Source organism: Lepidochelys kempii, chromosome 16 (genome assembly GCF_965140265.1).
Source record: "Lepidochelys kempii isolate rLepKem1 chromosome 16, rLepKem1.hap2, whole genome shotgun sequence".
NCBI classification, from domain to species: domain Eukaryota; kingdom Metazoa; phylum Chordata; order Testudines; family Cheloniidae; genus Lepidochelys; species Lepidochelys kempii.
The window spans coordinates 4,355,623-4,379,731 of record NC_133271.1 but is presented as its reverse complement, the minus strand read 5'-3'; the positions used below and the strand labels follow the sequence as shown (position 1 = coordinate 4,379,731).

General features: G+C 45.4%; 1 protein-coding gene across 12 annotated transcripts in view; it reads right to left on the bottom strand.

Moving 5' to 3' along the window:
* PNPLA7 (patatin like domain 7, lysophospholipase) overlaps window positions 1-24,109 on the bottom strand; it is a 439,100-nt gene that overhangs the window by 291,426 nt on the left and 123,565 nt on the right. For 11 of the 12 annotated variants that reach the window (XR_012155226.1, XR_012155225.1, XM_073314045.1 and 8 more), the window contains 3 exons: window positions 22,144-22,236; window positions 17,339-17,439; window positions 14,210-14,368 (listed from right to left, as the gene is read on the bottom strand). Coding sequence is in view for 10 of the 12 variants with exons in the window: in XM_073314045.1 (XP_073170146.1) it covers window positions 14,210-14,368; window positions 17,339-17,439; window positions 22,144-22,236 (353 nt within the window). In the remaining 2 variants the exon portion in view is untranslated. The remainder of the gene's footprint in view (window positions 1-14,209; window positions 14,369-17,338; window positions 17,440-22,143; window positions 22,237-24,109) is intronic. The other variant, XM_073314046.1, reaches the window with a different exon arrangement.

Sequence of the window (24,109 nt, the reverse complement as noted above, 5' to 3'; positions counted from 1 at the left end):
AACTCATTATCATACCAGTCACTTCTTGCTCAAGCTATGTTACGGTTATCACTGCCATGTTCCTCCGGTTGCTGCTTACCGTTAGGTTTCAACTCCTGCCCTTAAGCAAGCCATTCCTAGTTCCCCAAAACCTAAAGAGTAACAATCAGACCATTTATCTATGCAAAAGGTTGCATGCCTACTATACTTGACTACACTTATGCTAGCTTGCTTAAGGTAATGTCTTTCAGGATACAAGCCTGTAGGTTCCTTGCATTACAGCTGAATATAGTGAAGGCAAGCCAACCCTCTGGGCTACACAGACTGGATCCAATCTGTAGTCCATTTCACGCGGTGTCCTGTCTCTGACAGTGGCCAGACCAGCTGCTCCAGAAGATGATGCAAGAAACTCAGCAGTAGGCAGATGTGGGATCTGTCCTAAATAAAGTTTCTTGCACTAAAAATCGTACTTTAAAAAAAAAAAGTTCTGTGTTTGTACAGTGCCTAGCACAACGGGCCCTTGTCCATGACTCTACCTCCTAAGTGCTATAGTAATATAAACATCAAATAATAATCAATTGAGCGTTAGCGGTTCTTGCTGCAGAGAAGAAAGCATGATCTGCTTCTAAATAAAATAAACCAGTGTTGCCCACACTGGGCTATAGCAGGTCTGTCTAGATAAAAGAAGCTACCAAGTAAACTGACAGCTTGTGTTTCAAAATTTCCACTGACCACAATATTCTAATATGCTTGGAGTAAGTGAATAATTTAATTACTGACATACTGACTGAACCCCAAACCCTGGGTGGGAATAGGGAAAGGCATATCATTTCTCTGCACTGATAATTATACTATCACTTAGTTCAGACAACAGCAATGTTTCCAAAGAGGAGCTCACTCCAATGCAATAACAGAAGGAACAACAAATTCTGGAGTGAAAGTGGCCAGTGACTGGCAATAGTACTACATATTTTTATTTGAAAATTCCACATGATGGATGAGCGAACATCTGTGGTCTTGTGAGCTATTGTTGGCAAAGAGGAGGCTGAGTATGAAGGCCTGGGGTTCAACAAACTATGAGGAGAAAATAGGAAGGGATGGCAACAAAGAAAAGAGTTTCCCAAAAAGTTCTCAGACAAGTTACTAGGCTAGTCCCAACCTTCCTAGAAATAACCCAACTAGGATACAGAATGGATACTGAGAGAGCCAAGGGAAGCAGATGTTGGAATTGTGTGATGAACAAAAAACAAAAAGGTGGTATTTTTATCAATTGCAAACTTCTTTCCTTTCTGGAGGAAGAGGCTTTAGGACTCAAAAAGTGACTGTGAGAAACTCGATGAAGCAGAGAGATTGGAAACATCAGAAAAAGCAGCTTACGACAACAGCTGAGATAGATATGGAGGAGCAAAAGAATGTGGCAACAAGCAAGAGGAGCAGAAGGGAAACATATTGAACTTTCCAGCCAGCCTGCTGGCCAACAAGGCATATTTCTGCATGGGAGGAAAAGGCAGTGATTGAGAGCAGGCCAGTGGCTTGAACAGAAGCATGGAGTAACATGAAGCCTCCACAAGAAGAGAAAAAAGAGAAATGTAACACAGGCCCACTGGCATCAACTGGCAAAAGGTTCACTGTTCTTTACAAGCGTCTCCTGTCTCAGACCTGACAAACTCACTACACCTAATACACCACTTTCATGGTATTTATCCATCAAGGGTAGCAATGTGAAGTCTCTACTGGAAGCATGTAACTTAATCAATATTCATTATCATTGAAAGATGTGTCTACACTTAATATTTAAGGTAACTTTGCCTTATCCAATGAAAACTATGCCTTATGGTCTTGGAGTGAAAGTAAGTCACAAAGGAACCATATGCCTCAGTGATGGCCCTTTCAAGTGGGAGGGAGTTGTCAACCCTCCGTGGCTAGCCAATAATATAATGTATTGTTCAATTGTCCATCGTTGTAACAACACAGAAATGTCAATGAAAAACAGTCAAAGATAAGCTATAAACATCAAAACCACTTGGAGGTAAAAAGGAACATTATATCAGACAGGGATCACCCTATTGGTTAAAAGGAGTAATTCAGGGTATCACAGATTGGAAATAGACATTCTGCATCCATTCACTAAGGGGACATTTTGTTGAGCATGAGTGTTTCATGAAAGAATGGATCCTGGCTCATGGGAAGCCAGCCAGCTCTGCAACACACTGAAGCGGGGTGAAAAACCTACTTTATTAGCTAGGAAAGGCAACTATTCATAAGTGCAGGCCCTAGTTTGCCTTTTACGGTTTTATTTTGTATTGTAACCATCTGTTCCCATCACTCTCTCGTTTCTAATGGAACCTCTATTTTTTCCTTAAATAAACTCTCATTTTATTATAGGTGCTCACAAGTGCTGAGCACAATACAGGAGCAATGATTTAAGATAACACAGGTAAATTGGGGTACACTGTTCCTTTGGGAGCAGAGGATCCAGGATTTCTGTGAGTAGCCAGTTTCAGGGCTGGATATCACAGGGGAATACTTCAAGTGGATTTGGTTGCACCTATTGTTAACTTGCAAAATAAAGACAAGGCTGGCATAGCCCCGGGGACAGTGCTTGAGTGACTGAAAGGCTGGTAGTGTTAGGGAGCTGACACTCAGCTATCAGAGGCAAGACCCTCAAGCTAGAGGCAGGGGGTAACAAGGTGTCACAGCCCTGGGTACCCCAAAAACCATCACAGTAAGCAACCCTGATCATTGACTCCACAGTGAGGAACATGGGTAAACATCTCTGTGGCCCAAATAAAGAAAACAGGAGTCTGCCATCCAGGGCTAGCCATATCACAATAAGGGTGAGATGTCCCAAAGAATGCTCAGAATGGGAACAAATATCACCAAGTAAAGGAAAACTGGCTCAAGTCAAACCACTGCAAGGACCTGAGAAAAGAGGAAAGCAATTATCTAGGAGATATGGTCACTAATGTACCTGGGTCCTGACCTACTGATGGCTTGAAGTCGGTGACCAGAGGCTTGAACTGGTAATGGACGTGAACTAGATGCCAGTGGAGAATGCAGGGGTAATAAATTACTTTTCAAAAAAATGAGTTTTCATGCAAGAGACTGATGTCAGACTGAAGCCCTGAATGCTCACGGCCTCTATCTAATCACAGAACAGGTACAGCAGGATTTCACTCACATACTGTCCCACCAGCATGCCTCTGTTGAGCCTGCAGGGTAGCCACAAAGGGTACTGTCCATAGCCCATCCTGCCTTTTGCCTCTCTATTAAGAGTACCAGCAAGTACCAATTACTATGAATTGTGAAGTGCTTCTGTGATATCCACAACAAGCTGGGCTGATACCACCAACCCATTTCCCAAAGGTCAGATAACCTCCAAGGCAAATGAAATACTAAATATTCTATAGCAAGCTCTACAGCAAAAATCAGAAGATACTAATTTGAGAATACTAATCTGGCCAGGTATATGGTCTTACCAGACACTACACCTGTAACCCACAGCTGCTGTGATAACCACAGTGTCACAAATTCCATTCTTTATAAGCCACTCTCCAGTCTGGTTGAAGAGGTGGAAGTAACAGCTTTTTCAAAGTCCCCAGCCAAGAGCAATATTCAGTTAAAAGGGAAATAAAGTTGGCATTTGCTTCACCAAGCCCATGTGGACAGCCTGGAAACTACCCATTTTCTCTGCTATGAGTCAGGCCCTATGTTTTAAGCACGACTGAAGTCACCTGGCAGGTTCACTCTTTAAATTATAGATTAAGAGAGAGGCTATTGTTTTAAACACACTAATTAAAGGGTATAATTAGACTAGATGGCCTCTATCTGACATCTTGAGAATAATGGGCGCATTCAACTTCCAGGCTATTATAACTATTTGAAACATTCAAACCGACTTTTGTTTTGCCTTGAAAGCAAAATGATAGGGCACGGTAAGAGTCCCAAAAGATAAGTCAATGCAGCTCTGCAGAGCTAAATTAAGTCTTCCATAAATAATAGTGCACAAGGCTACAAGAACTGAACTATTCAAGTTTCAGAGTAGCAGCCGTGTTAGTCTGTATTCGCAAAAAGAAAAGGAGTACTAGTGGCACCTTAAAGATTAACCAATTTATTTGAGCATAAGCTTTCGTGAGCTACAGCTCACTTCATCGGATGCATTCAGTGGAAAGAATGCATCCAATGAAGTGAGCTGTAGCTCACGAAAGCTTATGCTCAAATAAATTGCTTAGTCTCTAAGGTGCCACAAGTACTCCTTTTCTTTTTTTCAACTATTCAAATTAGCTTTCTTTCTCTCCTTCTTTCAGACACTGAGGTGTTACAATGTGCATTAATTTTAGAGCCCAGAATGTCTAAGTCCCAGCTATAGTTTGCAATATGCTGTGCTAGACTGCAAGAGCTCACTTGGTGACTAGCTGCTCAACTGAATTATTTCCTGCATTTGAGCTATGCCATTTGCACCCCAAGTTTGGCCCCCAGTTATGGTGGAAGGAAAGGTGACCCAGAGCTCTTTGTTTAAAAAGCAACTGCAACAGACATTTATTTTTGTGCTGCTAAGATAATTACTTTCAGAGCACCTTTCTTTGGAAAATTTCTAAGTGCTTTTCATACACTAAATGATTACACTTCACAACACCCCATTGAGGTAGGGAAGTATTAACTCCATTCATAACAAGGGGAAACCACAGCACAGAAAGACAAAGTGACTTCCCCAATGCCACATCTTGAGACAGGATCAGCTCTAGGACTAGGAGTCAGCTTTCCCAATTCCTATTCCCTGCTCTAGCCAGAGGATCTTGCTACCTCTCTCCCTAAAATATAAGTAGAAGGCAAGAATTTTTTCCTTTTCTATTAGAAATCAAAATCGCTCCTTAGCTTAAACTATTTTTGGTAGATACCATGCCCTTATGTTGAACTTTTGGATATTTTAGGGTGGCAGGAGAATATAACTCGGAACTCTAATACAGGGGTCTCAAACTCAAATGACCATGAGAACCACATGAGGACTAGTACATTGGCCCGAGGGCCGCATTACTGACACCCTCCCCTCGCTGCCCCTGGCCCCGCCCTCATTCCACCCCTTCCATGAGGCCCCGCCCCCCCGCCTCTTCCCACCCCTTTCTTGCCCCCATTCCAACCCCTTCCCCGAAGTTTGCCCACCCCTGGCCCAGAGGTAGGCAAGGCTGGGAGGGGGGCAGGGGCATGCGGGGAGCTTGGTGGGCTGCAGGAAACAGCCCTGCAGGCCACGTGTTTGAGACCCCGGCTCTAATGCCAATATAGTACATGACTTTGTCAACACACAAAAATTGCATTGATTTAGCTAAATCAATTTAGAAACAGAGTTAACTAAATTAGTGCAACTCCCTTATGTGGAAACTCATGAACAGATTTAAGAGTGCCTCATATCAAGTTAATGTTTTAGTGTAGACCTGGCCTTAATTAAGGTAAGGTAAGGCAACCCAACTACCTCACTCAGGGACATGAAAAATCCACAACCCTGAGCGACACAGGTTAGCTAACCTAAACCCTGGTGTAGAAAGTGCTAGGTCAACAGAAGAATTCTAGCTACTGCCTCTTGGGAAGGAGGATTAACTCCAGCAACAGGCGAACCCTCCCAACACTGTAGTAAGTATCTACACTGAAGCACTACAACGGGAGAGCTGCAGCTGTGCCGCTGTAGCAGTTTAAGTGTAGACATAGCCCTGGTCTACATTACGAGTTTAGGTTGAATTTAGCAGCGTTAGATCGATTTAACCCTGCACCCGTCCACACGGTTTACTTCGAATTAAAGGGCTCTTAAAATCGATTTCTGTAATCTTCCCCAACGAGGGGATTAGCACTGAAATTGACCATGCCGGGTCAATTTTTGGGGTAGTGTGGTCGCAATTCGATGGTATTGGGCCTCCGGGACCTATCACAGAGTGCTCCATTGTGACCGCTCTGGACAGCGCTCTTAACTCAGATGCACTGGCCATGTAGACAGGAAAAGGCCCTTGAACTTTTGAATCTCATTTCCTGTTTGGCCAGCATGGAAAGCTGCAGGTGAGTACAGATCTCATCAGCAGAGATGACCATGATGGTGTCCCAGAATCACAAAAGAGCTCCAGCATGGACCAAATGGGAGGTACAGGATCTGATCGCTGTATGAGGGGGTGAATCCGTGCTATCAGAAATCCATTCCAAAAGACGAACTGCCCAAACATTTGAAAAAATCTCCAAGGGCATGAAGGACAAAGGCTATAACAGGGACCCACAGCAGTGCGGCGTGAAACTTAAGGAGCTCAGGCAAGACTACCAAAAAACCAGAGAGGCAAATGGCCGCTCGGGGTCAGAGCCCCAGACATGTCGCTTCTATGATGAGCTGCATGCCATTCTAGAAGGTGCAGCCACCACTACCCCACCCCTGTGCTTTGACTCCATCAATGGATTATCACGCAACAGGGACGTGCATTTTTGAGACAAGGAAGATGAGGAGGAGGAGGAGGAGAAGGAGGTTGAAGATAGAGTGGATGGGAATCTGGGAGGCAGTGACCATGAGTTGGTTGAGTTCAGGATCCTGACACAGGGAAGAAAGGTAAGCAGCAGGATACGGACCCTGGACTTCAGGAAAGCAGACTTCGACTCCCTCAGGGAATGGATGGGTAGGATCCCCTGGGGGACTAACATGAAGGGGAAAGGAGTCCAGGAGAGCTGGCTGTATTTCAAGGAATCCCTGTTGAGGTTACAGGGACAAACCATCCCGATGCGTCGAAAAGAATAGTAAATATGGCAGGCGACCAGATTGGCTTAACGGTGAAATCCTAGCGGATCTTAAGCATAAAAAAGAAGCTTACAAGAAGTGGAAGGTTGGACATATGACCAGGGAAGAGTATAAAAATATTGCTCGGGCATGTACGAAAGAAATTAGGAGGGCCAAATCGCACCTGGATCTGCAGCTAGCAAGAGATGTTAAGAGTAACAAGAAGGGTTTCTTCAAGTATATTGGCAACAAGAAGAAAGCCATGGAAAGTGTGGGCCCCTTAATGAATGAGGGAGGCAACCTAGTGACAAAGGATGTGGAAAAAGCTAATGTACTCAATGCTTTTTTTGCCTATGTCTTCACGAACAAGGTCAGCTCCCAGACTGCTGCGCTGGGCATCACAAAATGGGGAAGAGATGGCCAGCCCTCTGTGGAGATAGAGGTGGTTAGGGACTATTTAGAAAAGCTGGACGTGCACAAGTCCATGGGGCCGGACGAGTTGCATCCGAGAGTGCTAAAGGAATTGGCGGCTGTGATTGCAGAGCCATTGGCCATTATCTTTGAAAACTCGTGGCGAACGGGGGAAGTCCCGGATGACTGGAAAAAGGCTAATGTCGTGCCAATCTTTAAAAAAGGGAAGAAGGAGGATACTGGGAACTACAGGCCAGTCAGCCTCACCTCAGTCCCCGGAAAAATCATGAAGCAGGTCCTCAAAGAATCCATCCTGAAGCACTTACATGAGAGGAAAGTGATCAGGAACAGTCAGCATGGATTCACCAAGGGAAGGTCATGCCTGACTAATCTAATCGCCTTCTATGATTAGATTACTGGTTCTGTGGATGAAGGGAAAGCAGTGGATGTATTGTTTCTTGACTTTAGCAAAGCTTTTGACACAGTCTCCCACAGTATTCTTGTCAGCAACTTAAAGAAGTATGGGCTGGATGAATGCACTATAAGGTGGGTAGAAAGTTGGCTAGATTGTCGGGCTCAAAGGGTAGTGATCAATGGCTCCATGTCTAGTTGGCAGCCGGTGTCAAGTGGAGTGCCCCAGGGGTCGGTCCTGGGGCCGGTTTTGTTCAATATCTTCATAAATGATCTGGAGGATGGTGTGGATTGCACTCTCAGCAAATTTGCGGATGATACTAAACTGGGAGGAGTGGTAGATACGCTGGAGGGCAGGGATAGGATACAGAGGGACCTAGACAAATTGGAGGATTGGGCCAAAAGAAATCTGATGAGGTTCAATAAGGATAAGTGCAGGGTCCTGCACTTAGGACGGAAGAACCCAATGCACAGCTACAGACTAGGGACCGAATGGCTAGGCAGCAGTTCTGCGGAAAAGGACCTAGGGGTGACAGTGGACGAGACGCTGGATATGAGTCAGCAGTGTGCCCTTGTTGCCAAGAAGGCCAATGGCATTTTGGGATGTATAAGTAGGGGCATAGCGAGCATATCGAGGGACGTGATTGTCCCCCTCTATTCGACATTGGTGAGGCCTCATCTGGAGTACTGTGTCCAGTTTTGTGCCCCACACTACAAGAAGGAGGTGGAGAAATTGGAAAGAGTCCAGCGAAAGGGCAACAAAAATGTTAGGGGTCTGGAACACATGACTTATGAGGAGAGGCTGAGGGAACTGGGATTGTTTAGTCTGCGGAAGAGAAGAATGAGGGGGGATTTGATAGCGGCTTTCAACTACCTGAGAGGTGGTTCCAGAGAGGATGGTTCTAGACTATTCTCAGTGGTGGAAGAGGACAGGACAAGGAGTAATGGTCTCAAGTTGCAGTGGGGGAGGTTTAGGTTGGATATTAGGAAAAACTTTTTCACTAGGAGGGTGGTGAAACACTGGAATGCGTTGCCTAGGGAGGTGGTAGAATCTCCTTCCTTAGAAGTTTTTAAGGTCAGGCTTGACAAAGCCCTGGCTGGGATGATTTAATTGGGGATGGGTCCTGCTTTTGAGCAGGGGGTTGGACTAGATGACCTCCTGAGGTCCCTTCCAACCCTGATATTCTATGATTCTATGATAGAGCACAGCAAGCAAGCGGAGAAACTGTTTTCCCCGAGAGCCAGGAACTGTTTCTCACCCTGGACCTGGAGCCAGTACCCCCTGAACCCACCCAAGGTGGGCTCCCAGACCCTGAAGGCAGAGAAGGAACCTCTGGTGAGTGTACCTTTGTAAATATAATACATGGTTTAAAAGCAAGCATGTTTAAAGATTAATTTGCCCTGAAGATTTGGGATGTATTCGTGGTCAGTACAGCTACTGGAAAAGTCTGTTAACGTGTCTGGGGATGGAGTGGAAATTCTCTAGGGACATCTCCATAAAGCTCTCCTGGATGGCCACTCCTCATGTTCACCTGCTTGAAATAGGGTAATTTTATTAAGGGGACATTCAGATGTGGCAGTTAGCTGGGCTGTGTGCCTGTGGCTGAAAAGAAATATTCCCCGCTGTTAGCCACGTGGTGGGGGAAGGGGTGAAGCCATCATCCCAGAGAATTGGGTTTGGGGGGGGGGAGGTCAGTGGGTTTGTGCTGCACGTTAACCCGAAAACTGCAGCCCCTCCTTTTAAATTGCCATCCCATTTTAAATGGCCAACGCAACGGCTGTTTGGTATGGGAAATGAGGGCACTGCTGTTTGAAACCATTCCCACATGTAGACTGTGGTTTCCCATGGCTACCTGCAAGCCGAATTCTGTTGCCTAGCCCTGCGTGTGTGATCTCTCATACCAAACCGGAAGACCCTCAATATAGGAGGCAAAATGCGACCTTGTACCGAAAGCACATGTGCTATGTAATGTTAACAGCAAGGTTCACCGTGGAAGAGTCTACCCATTGTTCTCTAAAATGTGTCTTTTTAACTACTACTCTCCGTTTTTTTTTCCCCTCCCACAGCTGCAAATGTTTCAACGCTCACACTATCATCCGTCCCAGAGGCTAGGGAAGATTAGAAGGTGAAAAAAATGCACTCGTGAAGAAATGTTCTCTGAGCTCATGCAGTCCTCAGAGATCCCAGCAGAATGCGGGGAGGCAAGCAACATCAGAGTCCAGGAAAGCACAATATGAACCTGAGGACAGGTGGCAGGTCGAAGATGATAGGTGGCGGGTTGAAGAGGATAGGAGGTGTCAGCTTGATGACAGAAAGCAGGAGGCAATGCAGATGCTACTGGAGGATCAAACTGATATGCTTCAGAGTATGGTTGAGCTGCAGGAAAGGCAGCAGGAGCACAGACCGCTGCTACAACCCCAGTGTAACCAACCACCTTCCTCCCCAAGTTCCATAGCCTCCTCATCCAGACGCCTAAGAACACAGTGGGGGGGCCTCCGGGCACCCAAGCACTCCACCCCAGAGGACTGCCCAAGCAACAGAAAGCTGGCATTCAATAAGTTTTAAAGTGCAGTGTGGCCTTATCCTTCCCTCCTCCCCTCATCTCCCACCCCATTCGGTGCTTCCCTCCTCCACCACCCCTCCCAGACTACCTTAGCAGTTATCCCCCTATTTGTGTGACGAATTAATAAAGAATGCATGAATTTGAAACGACTTTATTGCCTCTGCAAGCGGTGATCGAAGGTGGCTGGCTTACAGGGAAGTAGAGTGAACCAAGGGGGCGGGTTTTCATCAAGAGAAACAAAGAGAACTTTCACACCGTAGCCTGGCCATTCCTGAAACTGGTTTTCAAAGCTTCTCTGATGCACACCGCACCCTCCTGTACTCTTCTAACTGCCCTGGTGTCTGGCTGTGCATAATCAGCAGCCAGGCGATTTGCCTCAACCTCCCACCCTGCCATAAATGTCTCCCCCTTACTCTCACAGATATTGTGGAGCACACAGCAAGCAGTAATAACAATGGGAATATTGGTTTCGCTGAGGTCTAAGCGAGTCAGTAAACTGTGCCAGCGCGCTTTTAAACGTCCAAATGCACATTCTACCGCCATTCTGCACTTGCTCAGCCTGTAGTTGAGCAGCTCCTGAGTATTGTCCAGGGTGCCTGTGTATGGCTTCATGAGCCACGGGAGCAAGGGTAGGCTGGGTCCCCAAGGATAAGTATAGGCACTTCAACATCCCCAACGGTTATTTTCTGGTATGGGAAGAAAGTCCCTTGCTGCAGCTGTTGAAACAGACCAGAGTTCCTGAAGATGCGAGCATCATGTACCTTTCCAGGCCATCCCACGTTGATCTTGGTGAAAAGTCCCTTGTGATCCACCAGTGCTTGCAGCACCATTGAAAAGTACCCCTTTTGGTTTATGTACTCACTGCCTTGGTGCTCCAGTGCCAAGATAGGGATATGGGTTCCGTCTATCGCCCCACCACAGTTAGGGAATCCCCATTGCAGCAAAGCCATCCACTATGACCTGCACATTTCCCAGAGTCACTAACCTTGATAGCAGCAGCTCAGTGATTGCATTGGCTACTTGCATCACAGCAGCCCCAACAGTAAATTTGCCCACTCCAAATTGATTCCCGACTGACTGGTAGCTGTCTGGCGTTGCAAGCTTCCCCAGGGCGATCGCCACTCGCTTCTCAACTGTGAAGGCTGCTCTCATCTTGGTATTCTTGCACTTCAGGGCAGGGGAAAGCAAGTCGCAAAGTTCCATGAAAGTGCCCTTATGCATGCGAAAGTTTCGCAGCCACTGGGAATCATCCCAGACCTGCAACACTATGTGGTCCCACCAGTCTGTGCTTGTTTTCCGGGGCCAGAATCGGCATTCCACAGCATTAACCTGCCCCATTACCACCATGATGTCCAAAGTGCCGGGGCCCGTACTTTGTGAGAAGTCTGCGTCCATGTCCTTATCACTCTCGTCACCATGCTGCTGTCGCCTCCTCGCCTGCTTTTGCAGGTTCTGGTTCTGCATATACTGCTAGATAACACGTGTGGTGTTTACAATGCTCATAACTGCTGTGGTGATCTGAGCGGGCTCCATGCTTGCCGTAGTATGGCATCTGCAAGAGAGCAGAGTGGCAGCAGAAGCAGCAGGTGGATGACGATGCTGACAGCTATATGGCACCCGCACGGAAAAAGGCGCGAAACTATTGTAGACCGTTGCTTTCACGGAGGGACGGAGGAGCAAGGGGTAGGCTGGCAGCAGGCAGTGCAGTACAACTGCTAGCCGTTGTCGTCTCCTGGGTGCTTGCCAGAAGATGGTGCAGTAAGACTGTCGCCATCATTGTTTCCAGGCAGAATAAATCTCCATGAGACGAAATTTAAGAAGAGAATGACCTGGAGTCACTCCCATTTATGTCCAGGCGCCCCGACAGACCTCACCCATGTCTGCCCAGGAGTCCCTGATCAAGGTTGGCCAAGAGCACCCAGGAGACGACAACAATGATGGCTACCAGTCATACTGCACCTTCTGCTGTCACAGGGCAATGAGCTGCTGCGGTGTAGCAATACAGTACCGTATCTGCCAGCACCCAGGAGACATATGTTGACAGTGAGCTGAGTCGGCTCCATGCTTGCCGTGGTATGGCGTCTGCACAGGTAACCCAGGAAAAAAGGTGCGAAACAATTGTCTGCCGTTGCTTTCATGGGGGGGGGGGGAGGGGGGCCGGACGACATGTACCCAGAACCACCTGCGACTATGTTTTTGCCCCATCAGGCATTAGGATCTTAACCCAGAATTCCAATGGGCAGCGGAGACTGCGGGAACTGTGGGATAGCTACCCACAGTACAATGCTCCAGAAGTCAACACTAGCCTCAGTACTGTGGACGCACTCTGCTGACTTAATGGTCTTAAGTGGGGGGGGACACAATCGACTGTATAAAATCGATTTCTAAAAAATTGACTTCTATAAATTCGACCTAATTTCGTAGTGTAGACATACCCATAGTATACCCATACTAGTGTAGACATACCCATACTCAGTAAGGGCCTGACTTATGCTAATTCAATATAAGACACTCTTAAATCGAGATAAGAGTGTCCATATAAGGACTGCTCTGATTTGAACAACTCTCCAGTGCAGACATGGCCCAGATCTACCACCTTCCTCCTCCCAGGAATGACAATTTCAAAGGGAAGGTTTCAGAAGATAGCTTAGTGCACTATTACGGAATGAGAAACAATCACAGCACAGCACATCTTTGTTTCATCTGGACACTCTCTCTCTCTCTCTCTCTCTCTCTCTCACACACACACAGAATTTAGATTCTCTTTTGGAACTCATTTGATCTAACAGAAAAGAGACTTTTTTAAACAAATGGCACAGATAACTGGGTTGCTCCTGCTATTAGTTCTTGGAATTCAAGTATCCAGGACAGTGCCAGTCCTTCGCAGTTGAGAGCTCTTGCAGTTTCTGTCAATCTGCCAGAGCTTGGCACTTCATGGCACCACTTACCTATTCATTCAGGCTTTTAGCTAGCCAACTGCCTCTACAGCAAGGGGACTCTACTGCCTTTTATGAAGCTACCCAGGTGGATGACTCATTTATTTGAATGGATCCATTTGTAAATCAAGTGAGAGATGTTCAGGTACCGCAGCAGCAGGGCTATAAACTCAGCAAGCCCTGAAAACTCTGACTCAGGGAAGGACTTTGTATGATGAGCAAAACAGTAGCTCTGAAGGTTTTCTTTTGCTCTTGGAGACACAGAAGCAGAACACAAAAGCTTATATAATGTTGTCCCACACCGAGCACAATGGGGGCCCCATAAATACGAAATTGTTACACGGTGACATTATTTATATTTTCAGTCACAAACATAACATTTTAATATCCTGGTGTTTGAAGGTTTAAGTCCCAAAATTTAGCTCAGGCACATTGGACACAGCTTGTATTAGTCTCTTTTTTTTTTTTCTTCCTTCCTTTCTTTTCTTTTCTTTTTTTTTTAATGTGCATCTTAATATATTCAGGGTTCAACACATATAATTGAAAAGAAAGGCTCTGCAGTGTGCTCCAGTTCCTGTTATTCCAAGAACCTCAGTTTCCAATCTTCTACCATGATCAGTTTTTACATATTAATATCCATATATCAGGTGTCATTTCAAGAAGTCTGTACACCATCAAAAGCCATCTGCTCCACTGGCAGCCTCCTCTCTTTATAAGAGCCCGAAAGCTGCGAGTGCGCACCCCCCCACGCACACACCCCGTTTTTCTTTCCAAAGGTACTGATATTTGCACTTATTGCAATTGACTATCACACTACCACCTACAGGCAGTCTGAGGAGGACTGTCAGCATGGGTTGTTGACAACAAAAATTGTAAGACTAGATAAAAATGAGAAGTTGTTTCTCACTTACCTGCAGTAAAAACCCTTTTGATTTCTACCACACAACTGCAACTTCAAAGGCAAAAATAAACTCAAATGGCCAACAGTCACGCATTAAGCATGACTTAATAGTTATATCTATTTCAATCCTGCTTTCAACTTTAACAGGCTGAGGAACAGAACAACTCCCCCTCAGCCAGTCCATTTCCCTTCTAAAGATTTCCTTTTTACTGATTGTGCAGAATGGGATGAAAGGCACAGCAAGGTCATTTCTCCTTTAATAACTTACATCGAGTTTCATCAATGTTAAAAGGTCTTTCTTAGCAGCTTCGAAGATGGCATCAACTTGTTTGCTGGCACAGGAGTCTGGTGCAGTTAGGTCACCCTCTGTGTAATGGAAAACCGCAGAGGGAGTTTCTGTCACGGTCACAGTCTTCTTCAATATAGACTTAAAAAAAGCAGAGATGCCAAATGTTATTTTTCATGCTGCAATTAGCATCTACCTGGGAAAAAGAAATTGTGTTATCATCTATGCTCTCCATAGATAAATGGATAAATTGGAGAGAGTCCAGCGAAGGGCAACAAAAATGATTAGGGGACTGGAACACATGAGTTATGAGGAGAGGCTGAGGGAGCTGGGATTGTTTAGCCTGCAGAAGAGAAGAATGAGGGGGGATTTGATAGCTGCTTTCAACTACCTGAAAGGGGGTTCCAAAGAGGATGGCTCTAGACTGTTCTCAATGGTAGCAGATGACAGAACGAGGAGTAATGGTCTCAAGTTGCAGTGGGGGAGGTTTAGATTGGATATTAGGAAAAACTTTTTCACTAAGAGGGTGGTGAAACACTGGAATGCGTTACCTAGGGAGGTGGTAGAATCTCCTTCCTTAGAGGTTTTTAAGGTCAGGCTTGACAAAGCCCTGGCTGGGATGATTTAACTGGGAATTGGTCCTGCTTTGAGCAGGGGGTTGGACTAGATGACCTTCTGGGGTCCCTTCCAACCCTGATATTCTATGATTCTATGATTCCAACCTACCACAACCGGTGACCTAGAAACACGTAGGAATTTAAAAAAAACACACACACACACACACACACACAACTGCTTATTAAATTAATCATCCTTTTGTTTCCCTAGACAGGCAGTCATTCTAATGCAATAATAGGTTTATTCATCTGGCCTCCCAGGAGCCTGGAAAAGAGAGAAATAAGACTTCTATCTTTTAAAGTTTTTTTCCCCTCAAGTATCTCTCAAATTAGGCAGCTGCTGCTATGATGGAATTAAGATTTAATTAAAACAGTAAGACATGTAATTACACATGACACGGGAGTAACGAATCCAGAGAGATAAATGTCTGTGGAGGCTGGAGAAAAATCTCTCAGAAAATTCCAAACCTAACCAAGGACATGAGAGTAAAACTGCTTTTTCATCACAGTTCTCAGAAAGCAGGATTCTGAATAGATTGAGTCTCAGAGGATCTAGCACATACCAGTCAAATACAGGAGCACTCAGACAAAAATCCCAGAGGCTTCTGGAACAAACACACTCCACTCTGATCAAAGACCAGCCTGCTAAGTCACATATATTGTGTGGGTAACTCCCAGAAACTCAGGCCTTCCCTTTACAGTCTCCAAAACACCATCATCACCAGCATGCAAAGTGTTTTTGAGATTGAGAAGGTTTCTTTGTTTAATCTGGTCTGAAACCCAAATGCAGAAGCGGGTGGGGATGGCCACTGCCAGATGCAGAACCTAGAAGATCCCTGACTACCAGCTTCTTCTGTGAAGAGCATCTCCTCTCCCAGTTCTGCTCACCTCCCTTATATAGCACCACCACTGCAGCCTCCAGGATAGGAGGAACATAGTAGAAAACCCAGATTCTGCAGCCCTTCATCCTCCTTTGCAGGAGGTGCTGTAGGCAGAGGACACCATTCAGCACTGCATTCTCCAGATCCTAAAGCTCCTTTCCTCCTCACTGCAGTGACTAGCATAAGAAGCATTTTAAAGTAGCATTTTAAGAAGAGAGGAGCAAAGACTAGGCCAGATGGTCCCCACATACACCTCCTCCTGAAAAGCTGACACCTAGGAGTCCATCTGAAGACTGCTACCTCATCACTAGGGCCCTACCAAATTCACGATCCATTTTGGTCAATTTCATGGTCATAGGATTTTTTAAATCATAAATTTCATGATTGCAGCTATTTAAATCTGAAATTTCACGGTGTTGTAATTGTAGGGGTCCTGACCCAAAAAGGAGTTGTGGGTGGGTCACAAGGTTATTGTGGGGGGGTTGCAGTACTGCTATCCTTACTTCTGTGCTGCTGCTGGCAGCGGCGCTGACTTCAGCGCTGGGCAGCTGGAGGGTGGCAGCTGCTGGCAGGGAGCCCAGCTCTGAAGGCAGAGCCGCCGCCAGGAGCAGCACAGAAGTAAGGGTGGCCTGGTACGGTGTTGCCACCCTTGCTTCTGCGCTGCTGCCTGCAGAGCTGGGCGCTCAGTCAGCAGCCGCCACTCTCTGGCCGCCCAGCTCTGAAGGCAGCAGCGCAGAAGTAAGGGTGGCCTGGTACGGTGTTGCCACCCTTGCTTCTGCGCTGCTGCTGGCGGGACGCTGCTTCAGAGGTGGGTGCCCAGATATCAACTGCTGCTCTCCGGCTGCCCAGCTCTGAAGGCAGTGCAGAAGTAAGGGTGGCAAGACCGTGGCCCCCCTGCAACTCCCTTTGGAGTCAGGACACCCAATTTGAGAAAAGCTGGTCTCCCCTGTGAAATCTGTATTGTATAGGGTAAAAGCACACAAAAGACCAGATTTCGTGGGGGGAGACCAGATTTCACAGTCCGGGACGCATTTTTCATGGGTATTAATTTGGTAGGGCCCTAGTCATCAGTCTTCAAGGGTCTAGTCCTACTCCTGGAGACTGCAAAATCTGGGGACCTTTAGAAGCACAATGTCACTATTCATGCTGCTATCACTGGAGCTGTACCAGTGTTTTAGAAAATAAATACCTTTACCAACATTTCAGTTCAGACTTTAATTTTCAGAGATGTATCATTAGTCAGCTGTATACTTTAGCTCTGAATTGAAACCTGCAGCTCATGCCTCAGTACCAGAGTCCTTGTTGGGACTAATGAGCCGAACGAGCCATTAAACTGTATTGAGTAATTACAAGTTTTAAATACATTTACACAAAAGATGACTGATCTGCTTCTGCAAATGTCTGGTTTTACATGAAGACTGGACTCTGACACAACCCTCCTGGAGAGGGCCAGAGCTCCATCCGCATATGTGTAAGTGCATGGTTGCAGAATATTTTATGTGACCATGCAATCTGTAAGCACAATCAAATCCCTTATTCAGGTGCATGAGGAGGAACCACATTAAGGGGGAAGAAGGGAAGTGCATCTCTGACCTCATGCAGAGAATATCTACCTTGCTCACAACAGGACTGGTCGGAGCTTCATCTGGTGTGAAATGCACCCTGGCTCTCTCGTACGCCATATCCAAGTCTGATTTAGTGCCACTGGAGCTACCTGCAAAGAGAAGAAAAGAGGTTTTTTCAAAGCACTCCCACCACCATGGCTCATTTAGCCTTCCCTATAGCACCTCTTGGTCAGTCTTCTCAAGGACAGCAGACACCATATACATCCATAGGCCACTTTTCTTTTTTTATTCCAAAAGTTAAGAATTGCACAGACAGCAAAGAAAACGCAGCCTGATGTTGCAATGTAGCTGGATCATCTTGCAGCTTCTAGAAATTAATATATCCACAAGGGCTGCTATGGGAAGGCTTCACAAACAGCAAGACAAGGAAAACAGCATTAACTTTTTACTCTCTGTCAATTTTGCCTTTACCAGAGCAGCATTTTCTCACCAGGCTATCTGGTTCAAGCCCTTCTGCACAGACTGTGTGGTTCCATAACAGAACAGTTAAAGTGACCTCCAAAACAACAGCCAGAAATTGACAAGTGGAGAGAACTTCATTTAATTTTCTATCATTCTGAGCAATTGAAGAAGACATTTTAAAAAATATATATTTTTTTAATTTCTGAAGGTGAGCAGCTATGTGAAACCTTGGACTCCTCCAAGTCAATAATGGTCTCCCATCACCTTGAGGAACTCCAGCCCATCCAAGGTAGGGGCATGGGTTATCTCCAACTTCTCTCTGGCACATCTTTTCCATCTCTTTCATTCTGCCTCTAACAATAAAGCAAACTTGGCATTTCTGGCAGCCACTAAGCTCCAATGGGGCCATTCGCTATTCAGTTATCAACCCCCATGAAAGACTAGTATTAGCTGCCCCAAAAACAGTCACGCCAGCAAAACTTCCATAGGAGCATTAGAAGAGCACCTCAAAGAGAACAGGGTCACCTACATGCTTGTGTTATGCCACCAGCTGAACTGCATACATTAAGGCTCTGGTCCAGCAAAGCATTTAAGCTTATGCGTAAAGCTAAGCATGTGCTTAAGTACTTTGCCAGACAAAGCCTAAAAAAGGAATCCAGCAACGTGGCACATCTTATCACACAGCCATGAGAAGCAATTAAAATCAGAGAGAGCAAAGAAAAGGCAGCACATGGATGAAAGTACTACTCTATTAGAATTCTACAAGTCATGTCTTCCTACAACCCTTGTTTGTGCCTGGGAACACACCCTCTCTTAAATTAAACTATCTTGTTGCCAAAGTGGGAATCAGAATGGATGTAGCAAGCAAATGTTACCTAGAAATCTTAAAACAAAGGAAGAGAAGGACAAACAACTGAGTAGAGCTTCATCCTAATTGGTCAATACTTGCTCACTGCTGACCCACACAGTTCTGGTATGAAAGTCACTGTGCAAGTACCAGAATATGGGCAAACTTCTGACAATATCTCACTGCTTCTCCCTTCCTGAACACTCATTCACAAGAGCAAAGCCATCACTTATAACTATGCAGCCTCGCTCCAGTCAATAGGATTGCACTTCTGTACAACACACAGTTTGTTTTGAGGAAGGAAAAATCTAGTCTTCATTTTGTCTCCAACAAGCAGAGAGCTGCTATTTTACTTTCACAATTGCTTATTCTATAAAACATTTAGAATAAGGACACTAGTTATGGAGAAGAGTGTTAGGATATAGATATTCAGGCCTGTCTGTAAAGGCCTATACTCTAAGAATGTAGGTGTATTCTTATCACTTAGCTAGTGACAGAGGTACAAAAGAAAGAATCAAAATCACTGTCTGCTGGTGTAAGGGCCTTCTCTTACTGTGACAGTCTGAGGCCCTATTCTTAGGCTAAGGCCTTTGGCTAAGCAGCAGAGACAGCCATAAGCTAGGAAGCGAACGGTCACATCCTCACTTTCCAAACTAGTCACACTGAAATAAGGTGCTATTCGGCTGTTAGGAATACAATCCTGTCCTGATAGTTCCTATCACCTCCAGAGAAAGGGAAGTGCCTAGAAAATGTAAAAGGAAACTTAGTTTGATAGCATCCTGTCTGACAAGAACTCACTTATCAATAGCTGGGATGTGAAATCCTCACTTCTGTATTGTCTTGTCATTATAGTTCCCACTTTGCTATTGTTTGTCTGTATAATCTCTGTCTGGTTCTGTGATTGTTCCTGTCTGCTGTATAATTAATTTTGCTGGGTGTAAACTAATTAAGGTGGTGGGATATAATTGGTTACATAATCATGTTACAATATGTTAGGATTGGTTAGTTAAATTTCAGGAAAATGATTGGTTAAGGTATAGCTAAGCCGAACTCAAGTTTTACTATATAATCTGTAGTCAATGAGGAAGTGAGTGGGTGTGGGTGGAAGGGTGGGTGGGGGAGGGAGATGGGAACAGGGAATGGGGGTAAGAAAATTGGAATCATGTTTTGCTAAAGGGGGAAATGGGAACAGGGAATGGGAGTAAGGAAGTTGGAATCATGTTTGGCTAAGGGTAGGAATGGGAACAGGGACACAGGTGTAAGGCTCTGTGGTGTCAGAGCTGGGAAGGAGGATACTAAGGAAGGAAACTGGAATCATGCTTGCTGGAAGTTCACCCCAATAAACATCGAATTGTTTGCACCTTTGGACTTCGGGTATTGTTGCTCTCTGTTCATGCGAGAAGGACCAGGGAAGTAAGTGGGTGAAGGAATAAGCCCCCTAACAAAGTGATGATAATACTTTGTACTTCGACAGCTCCATCCATCATGGGATCTCAAGTGGTTCACCTGTTTCTGTTGTCCTTAAATCCAGATCCTCTGTATGACACTAGCCTGTCTGTCCTCTGGAGAGGATTAATGTGCTGTAAAGCAGACATGCAACAATAGGTTGCGGGGCGTTGACACACGCACATGCCTTAATCCATTTTGCTATGTTCTTTGTACATGACCTAATTTGAGAATTGGGAATAGAGTATGCTTTGCACCCCAGAAATACAGGGAACTGGGGTGCTGGAAAGAAAAATGGTTTTCCCGGATTTGGCTGCTTCTAAAGTTCTTCCCACAATTTGCTGAGACTTGTCAGTTCTCACCAGCTAAGCAAGATAAAGGATGGTGGGAAATCCTTTGTGTGATACTGATCATTTAATAGGCACCAGTCTTTTCTCTGAATCACCAATTGACATCCCAACATGGTCTGAGTAGTCAATATGCTGCTGGGATAAAATGTAAAAACCAAGGTCTTGATCACTTGTCATTATGCACAGTAGCCACAGGAAAAGAGCAACTCCACTTATTACGTTCTGCCTCACTCGGTTTCCAGTCACTGTCTGGAGTTCCTCTTCTCCAATTCTGTCCTAGACCCCCTCTAAACTAGCTTCTGTTCCTGCACTCAACTGAAACTGCTCTTAACAAAGTCTCTAATGACCTTGCAGCCAACTCTCAGAACCAGTACTCCATCCTCATCCTTCTTGACCTTTCAGGTGCCTTGGACACAGTCTACCATGCTCCTGTCCTTGAAATCTTGCCCTCCCTTGGCTTCTATAACTCTGTTCTCTCTTGATTCTCCTCCTAACTCTCTAATCACTCCTTCAGCATATGCTTCAGAGGATCTTTTTCATCTCCCCTCCAGCTTTCTGTGGTTGTACCATAGAACTCTGTCTTTGATCCTCTTCTCCCTCTACATCTTACCTCTGGGTAATCTAATCCCCAAACAAAGTCAACTACCATCTTTATGCAAATAACTCACATATCTACCTGTCTACTCCAGGCCTGTCTCCTTCTGTCCACATTAAAATCTCAGCCTGTCTCTGACATTTCCTCATGCCTGGCTAGCTGTCAGCTCATCCTCAACATGGCTAAAAAAACAGCTCTTAATTTTTTCTCTCCCCTCCCCCAAAAATAAATTCACACACACCCCCCTTTTCTTGATCCCTGTGGAGCACACCACCATCCTCAGGCCTGTAATCTGGGTCTCATCTTCGACTGCGACCTCTCTGTAGGTCCTCACATGCAGGGTATGCCTATGTCTTGCAGAGTTTTTTTGCATAACATCTTTAAAATACAGCCTTTCCTATCCATCTGCACAGCTAAAACTCTCTCCAGGCTCTCATCATCTTGCATCTTGATTACAGCAACATCCTTTTCTCTGGCCTTCACAAATACAATTTTGCCTCGCTCATATCCATTCAGAATGCTGCTGCAAAGATCATTTCCCAAGTCCGTGTTACCCTTTTCTTTGCATCCCTTCACTAGCTCCCTCTTCCCTATTGTATCAAACATAAGCTACTTGTCTTCCCAACCTGTCCCCACCCTACCTATCATCTCTCATTCGCCCACGGGTTAAATTTTCAAAACAAGGCACTAGAGAAACGTAAGGACACTAATAATATGCTGCAGGGCTAGACTGACTGTTCTCACTGGTCTACTGGTATTTTGCACAAGATAAATGCTGCATCCTGAAACACAGCTAAGTATTCTTTTGATTTGCCACAGAATTTCATTTTGATAGTATATTTTACAGAGCACAGTGAAAAGCAAACTAAGACAGAAGCATAGGGAAATGAACCCAGGTCCTGTATAAAGTGCTTTTAAATATTTTCCCTTCACTCATTCCCATAATGCAACAGAGAAAGTCCATTCCATATAGAGTGACAGTGGATGCTCTCTGAGAAGAGAGCTCTTATTTCCTCTGCAAACAAATATTAGAGAGTGTTATTTCAGATCAATAAGGGCATGGAACTAAGGGAAGTGGGTTACCTTACCTCATCTCCCTACATAATAATTAGACATTTTGTATTTCCTGCAATTTTCCCCAGCCCCTGCTCACCAAGCACCTCTGCTGATCCAGAAGAGGATGTCAAAGAAACTCTTCTTTTGAGAAAATTCTCAGAATTCTCTGTACCTGAAGTCTTCACTGTGTCTGACATTTAGGAACAGAATAAAGGTTATCACAGATTTAAACGTGTAGCACACCCCAACAAAACAAAGTACGCTGTGAACAGGTGCCTTCACCCACCTGCTCTCAAACACGATGCACATACTATCACCTTAGTTGTTAATAAAATCAAATCCTAAGTCAAAAGAAAGAACAAAATTCAGCTCAAACCATCTCACCATGCTTGGCTCCTCTGAAGGTTCCTCTTTCCAGACTGCTGTACCCACACTCTAGATCCTTCCTCAATTTGGAGAGTTGATTTCACTTCCCTCATATTTCAGTGAGTTAATCAATGACCTGCCCCAGTGACAGCCCTGGATTTTAGGTATTAGACTGAAACTCAGGGAACCTGGATTCAATTCTTGGCACAGCCCTCCAGTGTAACTATGGGCAAGCCCTAGTCTGCTTGGGCCTCAATTCCCCAATCTGTGAAACGAGGACAATACTACTGTTACACCTCAGAGAGGGTGCTGAGGATAAATTCAGCAATGTTTGTGTTACACTCAAATACTGTAATGACGTGGGCCACAAAAGTACAGCAACAAATAGCAGAACCCCATTCAATATTACTCTGCAGGATCAACACTTGCTAATTGGGCAAGCTGTTTCAGGCGCTACCTGAAATTAACAGAAATTAAGAGGAGGTTACTCACCTGTGCAATAACTGACGTTCTTTGAGAAGAGTGTCCCTGTGTCCCACTCACCTCCACTCCAGCTGTTAGTGCGCCCCTGCTCCTTCACTCGGAGATTTTTACAGCAGTACTCATGCGGTGCCTACCTCACGTGCCAAATGTGTCTCAATAACACCAGGCTCCTCAGTTCTTTCTCTACAACGGAGACCACTCCAAATGCCAAAGTAGGGGGGAGGAGGGTGGGTAGTGGAGCACCCACAGGGACACTCATCTCAAAGAACGTCAGTTACTGCACAGGTGAGTAACCTCCTCTTCTTCTCGAGAGGCGTCCCTGGGGGCGCTCCACTCCAGGTGACTGAAAAGCAGTATCTCTTAAGGAGGTAGGGACTTCAGATCTGGTAAGAAAGCTGTAGACAGCACAGCTCAGCCATTTCGAATGTCAGTCAGGGGTCCCTGAGTAATAGCTTAATGTTTAGCAAAGGTAGGCTGTGAAGCCCAGATGGCAAATATCTGTGAGAGGAATGTTACGTAAAAATGCCACAAATGTTGACACAGATCTGATGGAGTGTGCTCTAACAGAAGTTGGAGGATTCATCTTCTTTATCATAGAATCATATAATATCAGGGTTGGAAGGGACCTCAGGAGGTCATCTAGTCCAACCCCCTGCTCAAAGCAGGACCAATCCCCAACTAAATCATCCCAGCCAGGGCTTTGTCAAGCAGGGCCCTAAAAACCTCTAAGGAAGGAGATTCCACCACCTCCCTAGGTAACACAGTCCAGTGCTTCACCACCCTCCTAGTGAAAAAGTTTTTCCTAATATCCAAACTAAACCTCCCCCACTGCAACTTGGAGACCATTACTCCTTGTTCTGTCATCTGGTACCACTGACAACAGTCTAGATCCAATCTCTTTGGAACACCCCCCCCCCCCCCCAGGTAGTTGAAAGCAGCTATCAAATACCCCCTCATTCTTTTCTGCAGACTAAATAATCCCAGTTCCCTCAGCCTCTCCTCATAAGTCATGTGTTCCAGACCCCTAATCATTTTTGTTGCCCTCCGCTGGACTCTTTCCAATTTTTCCACATCCTTCTTGTAGCGTGGGGCCCAACACTGAACACAGTACTCCAGATGAGGCCTCACCAATGACGAATAGAGGGGAATGATCACATCCCTCGATCTGCTAGTAATGCTCCTACTTATACAGCCCAAAATGCCGTTAGCCTTCT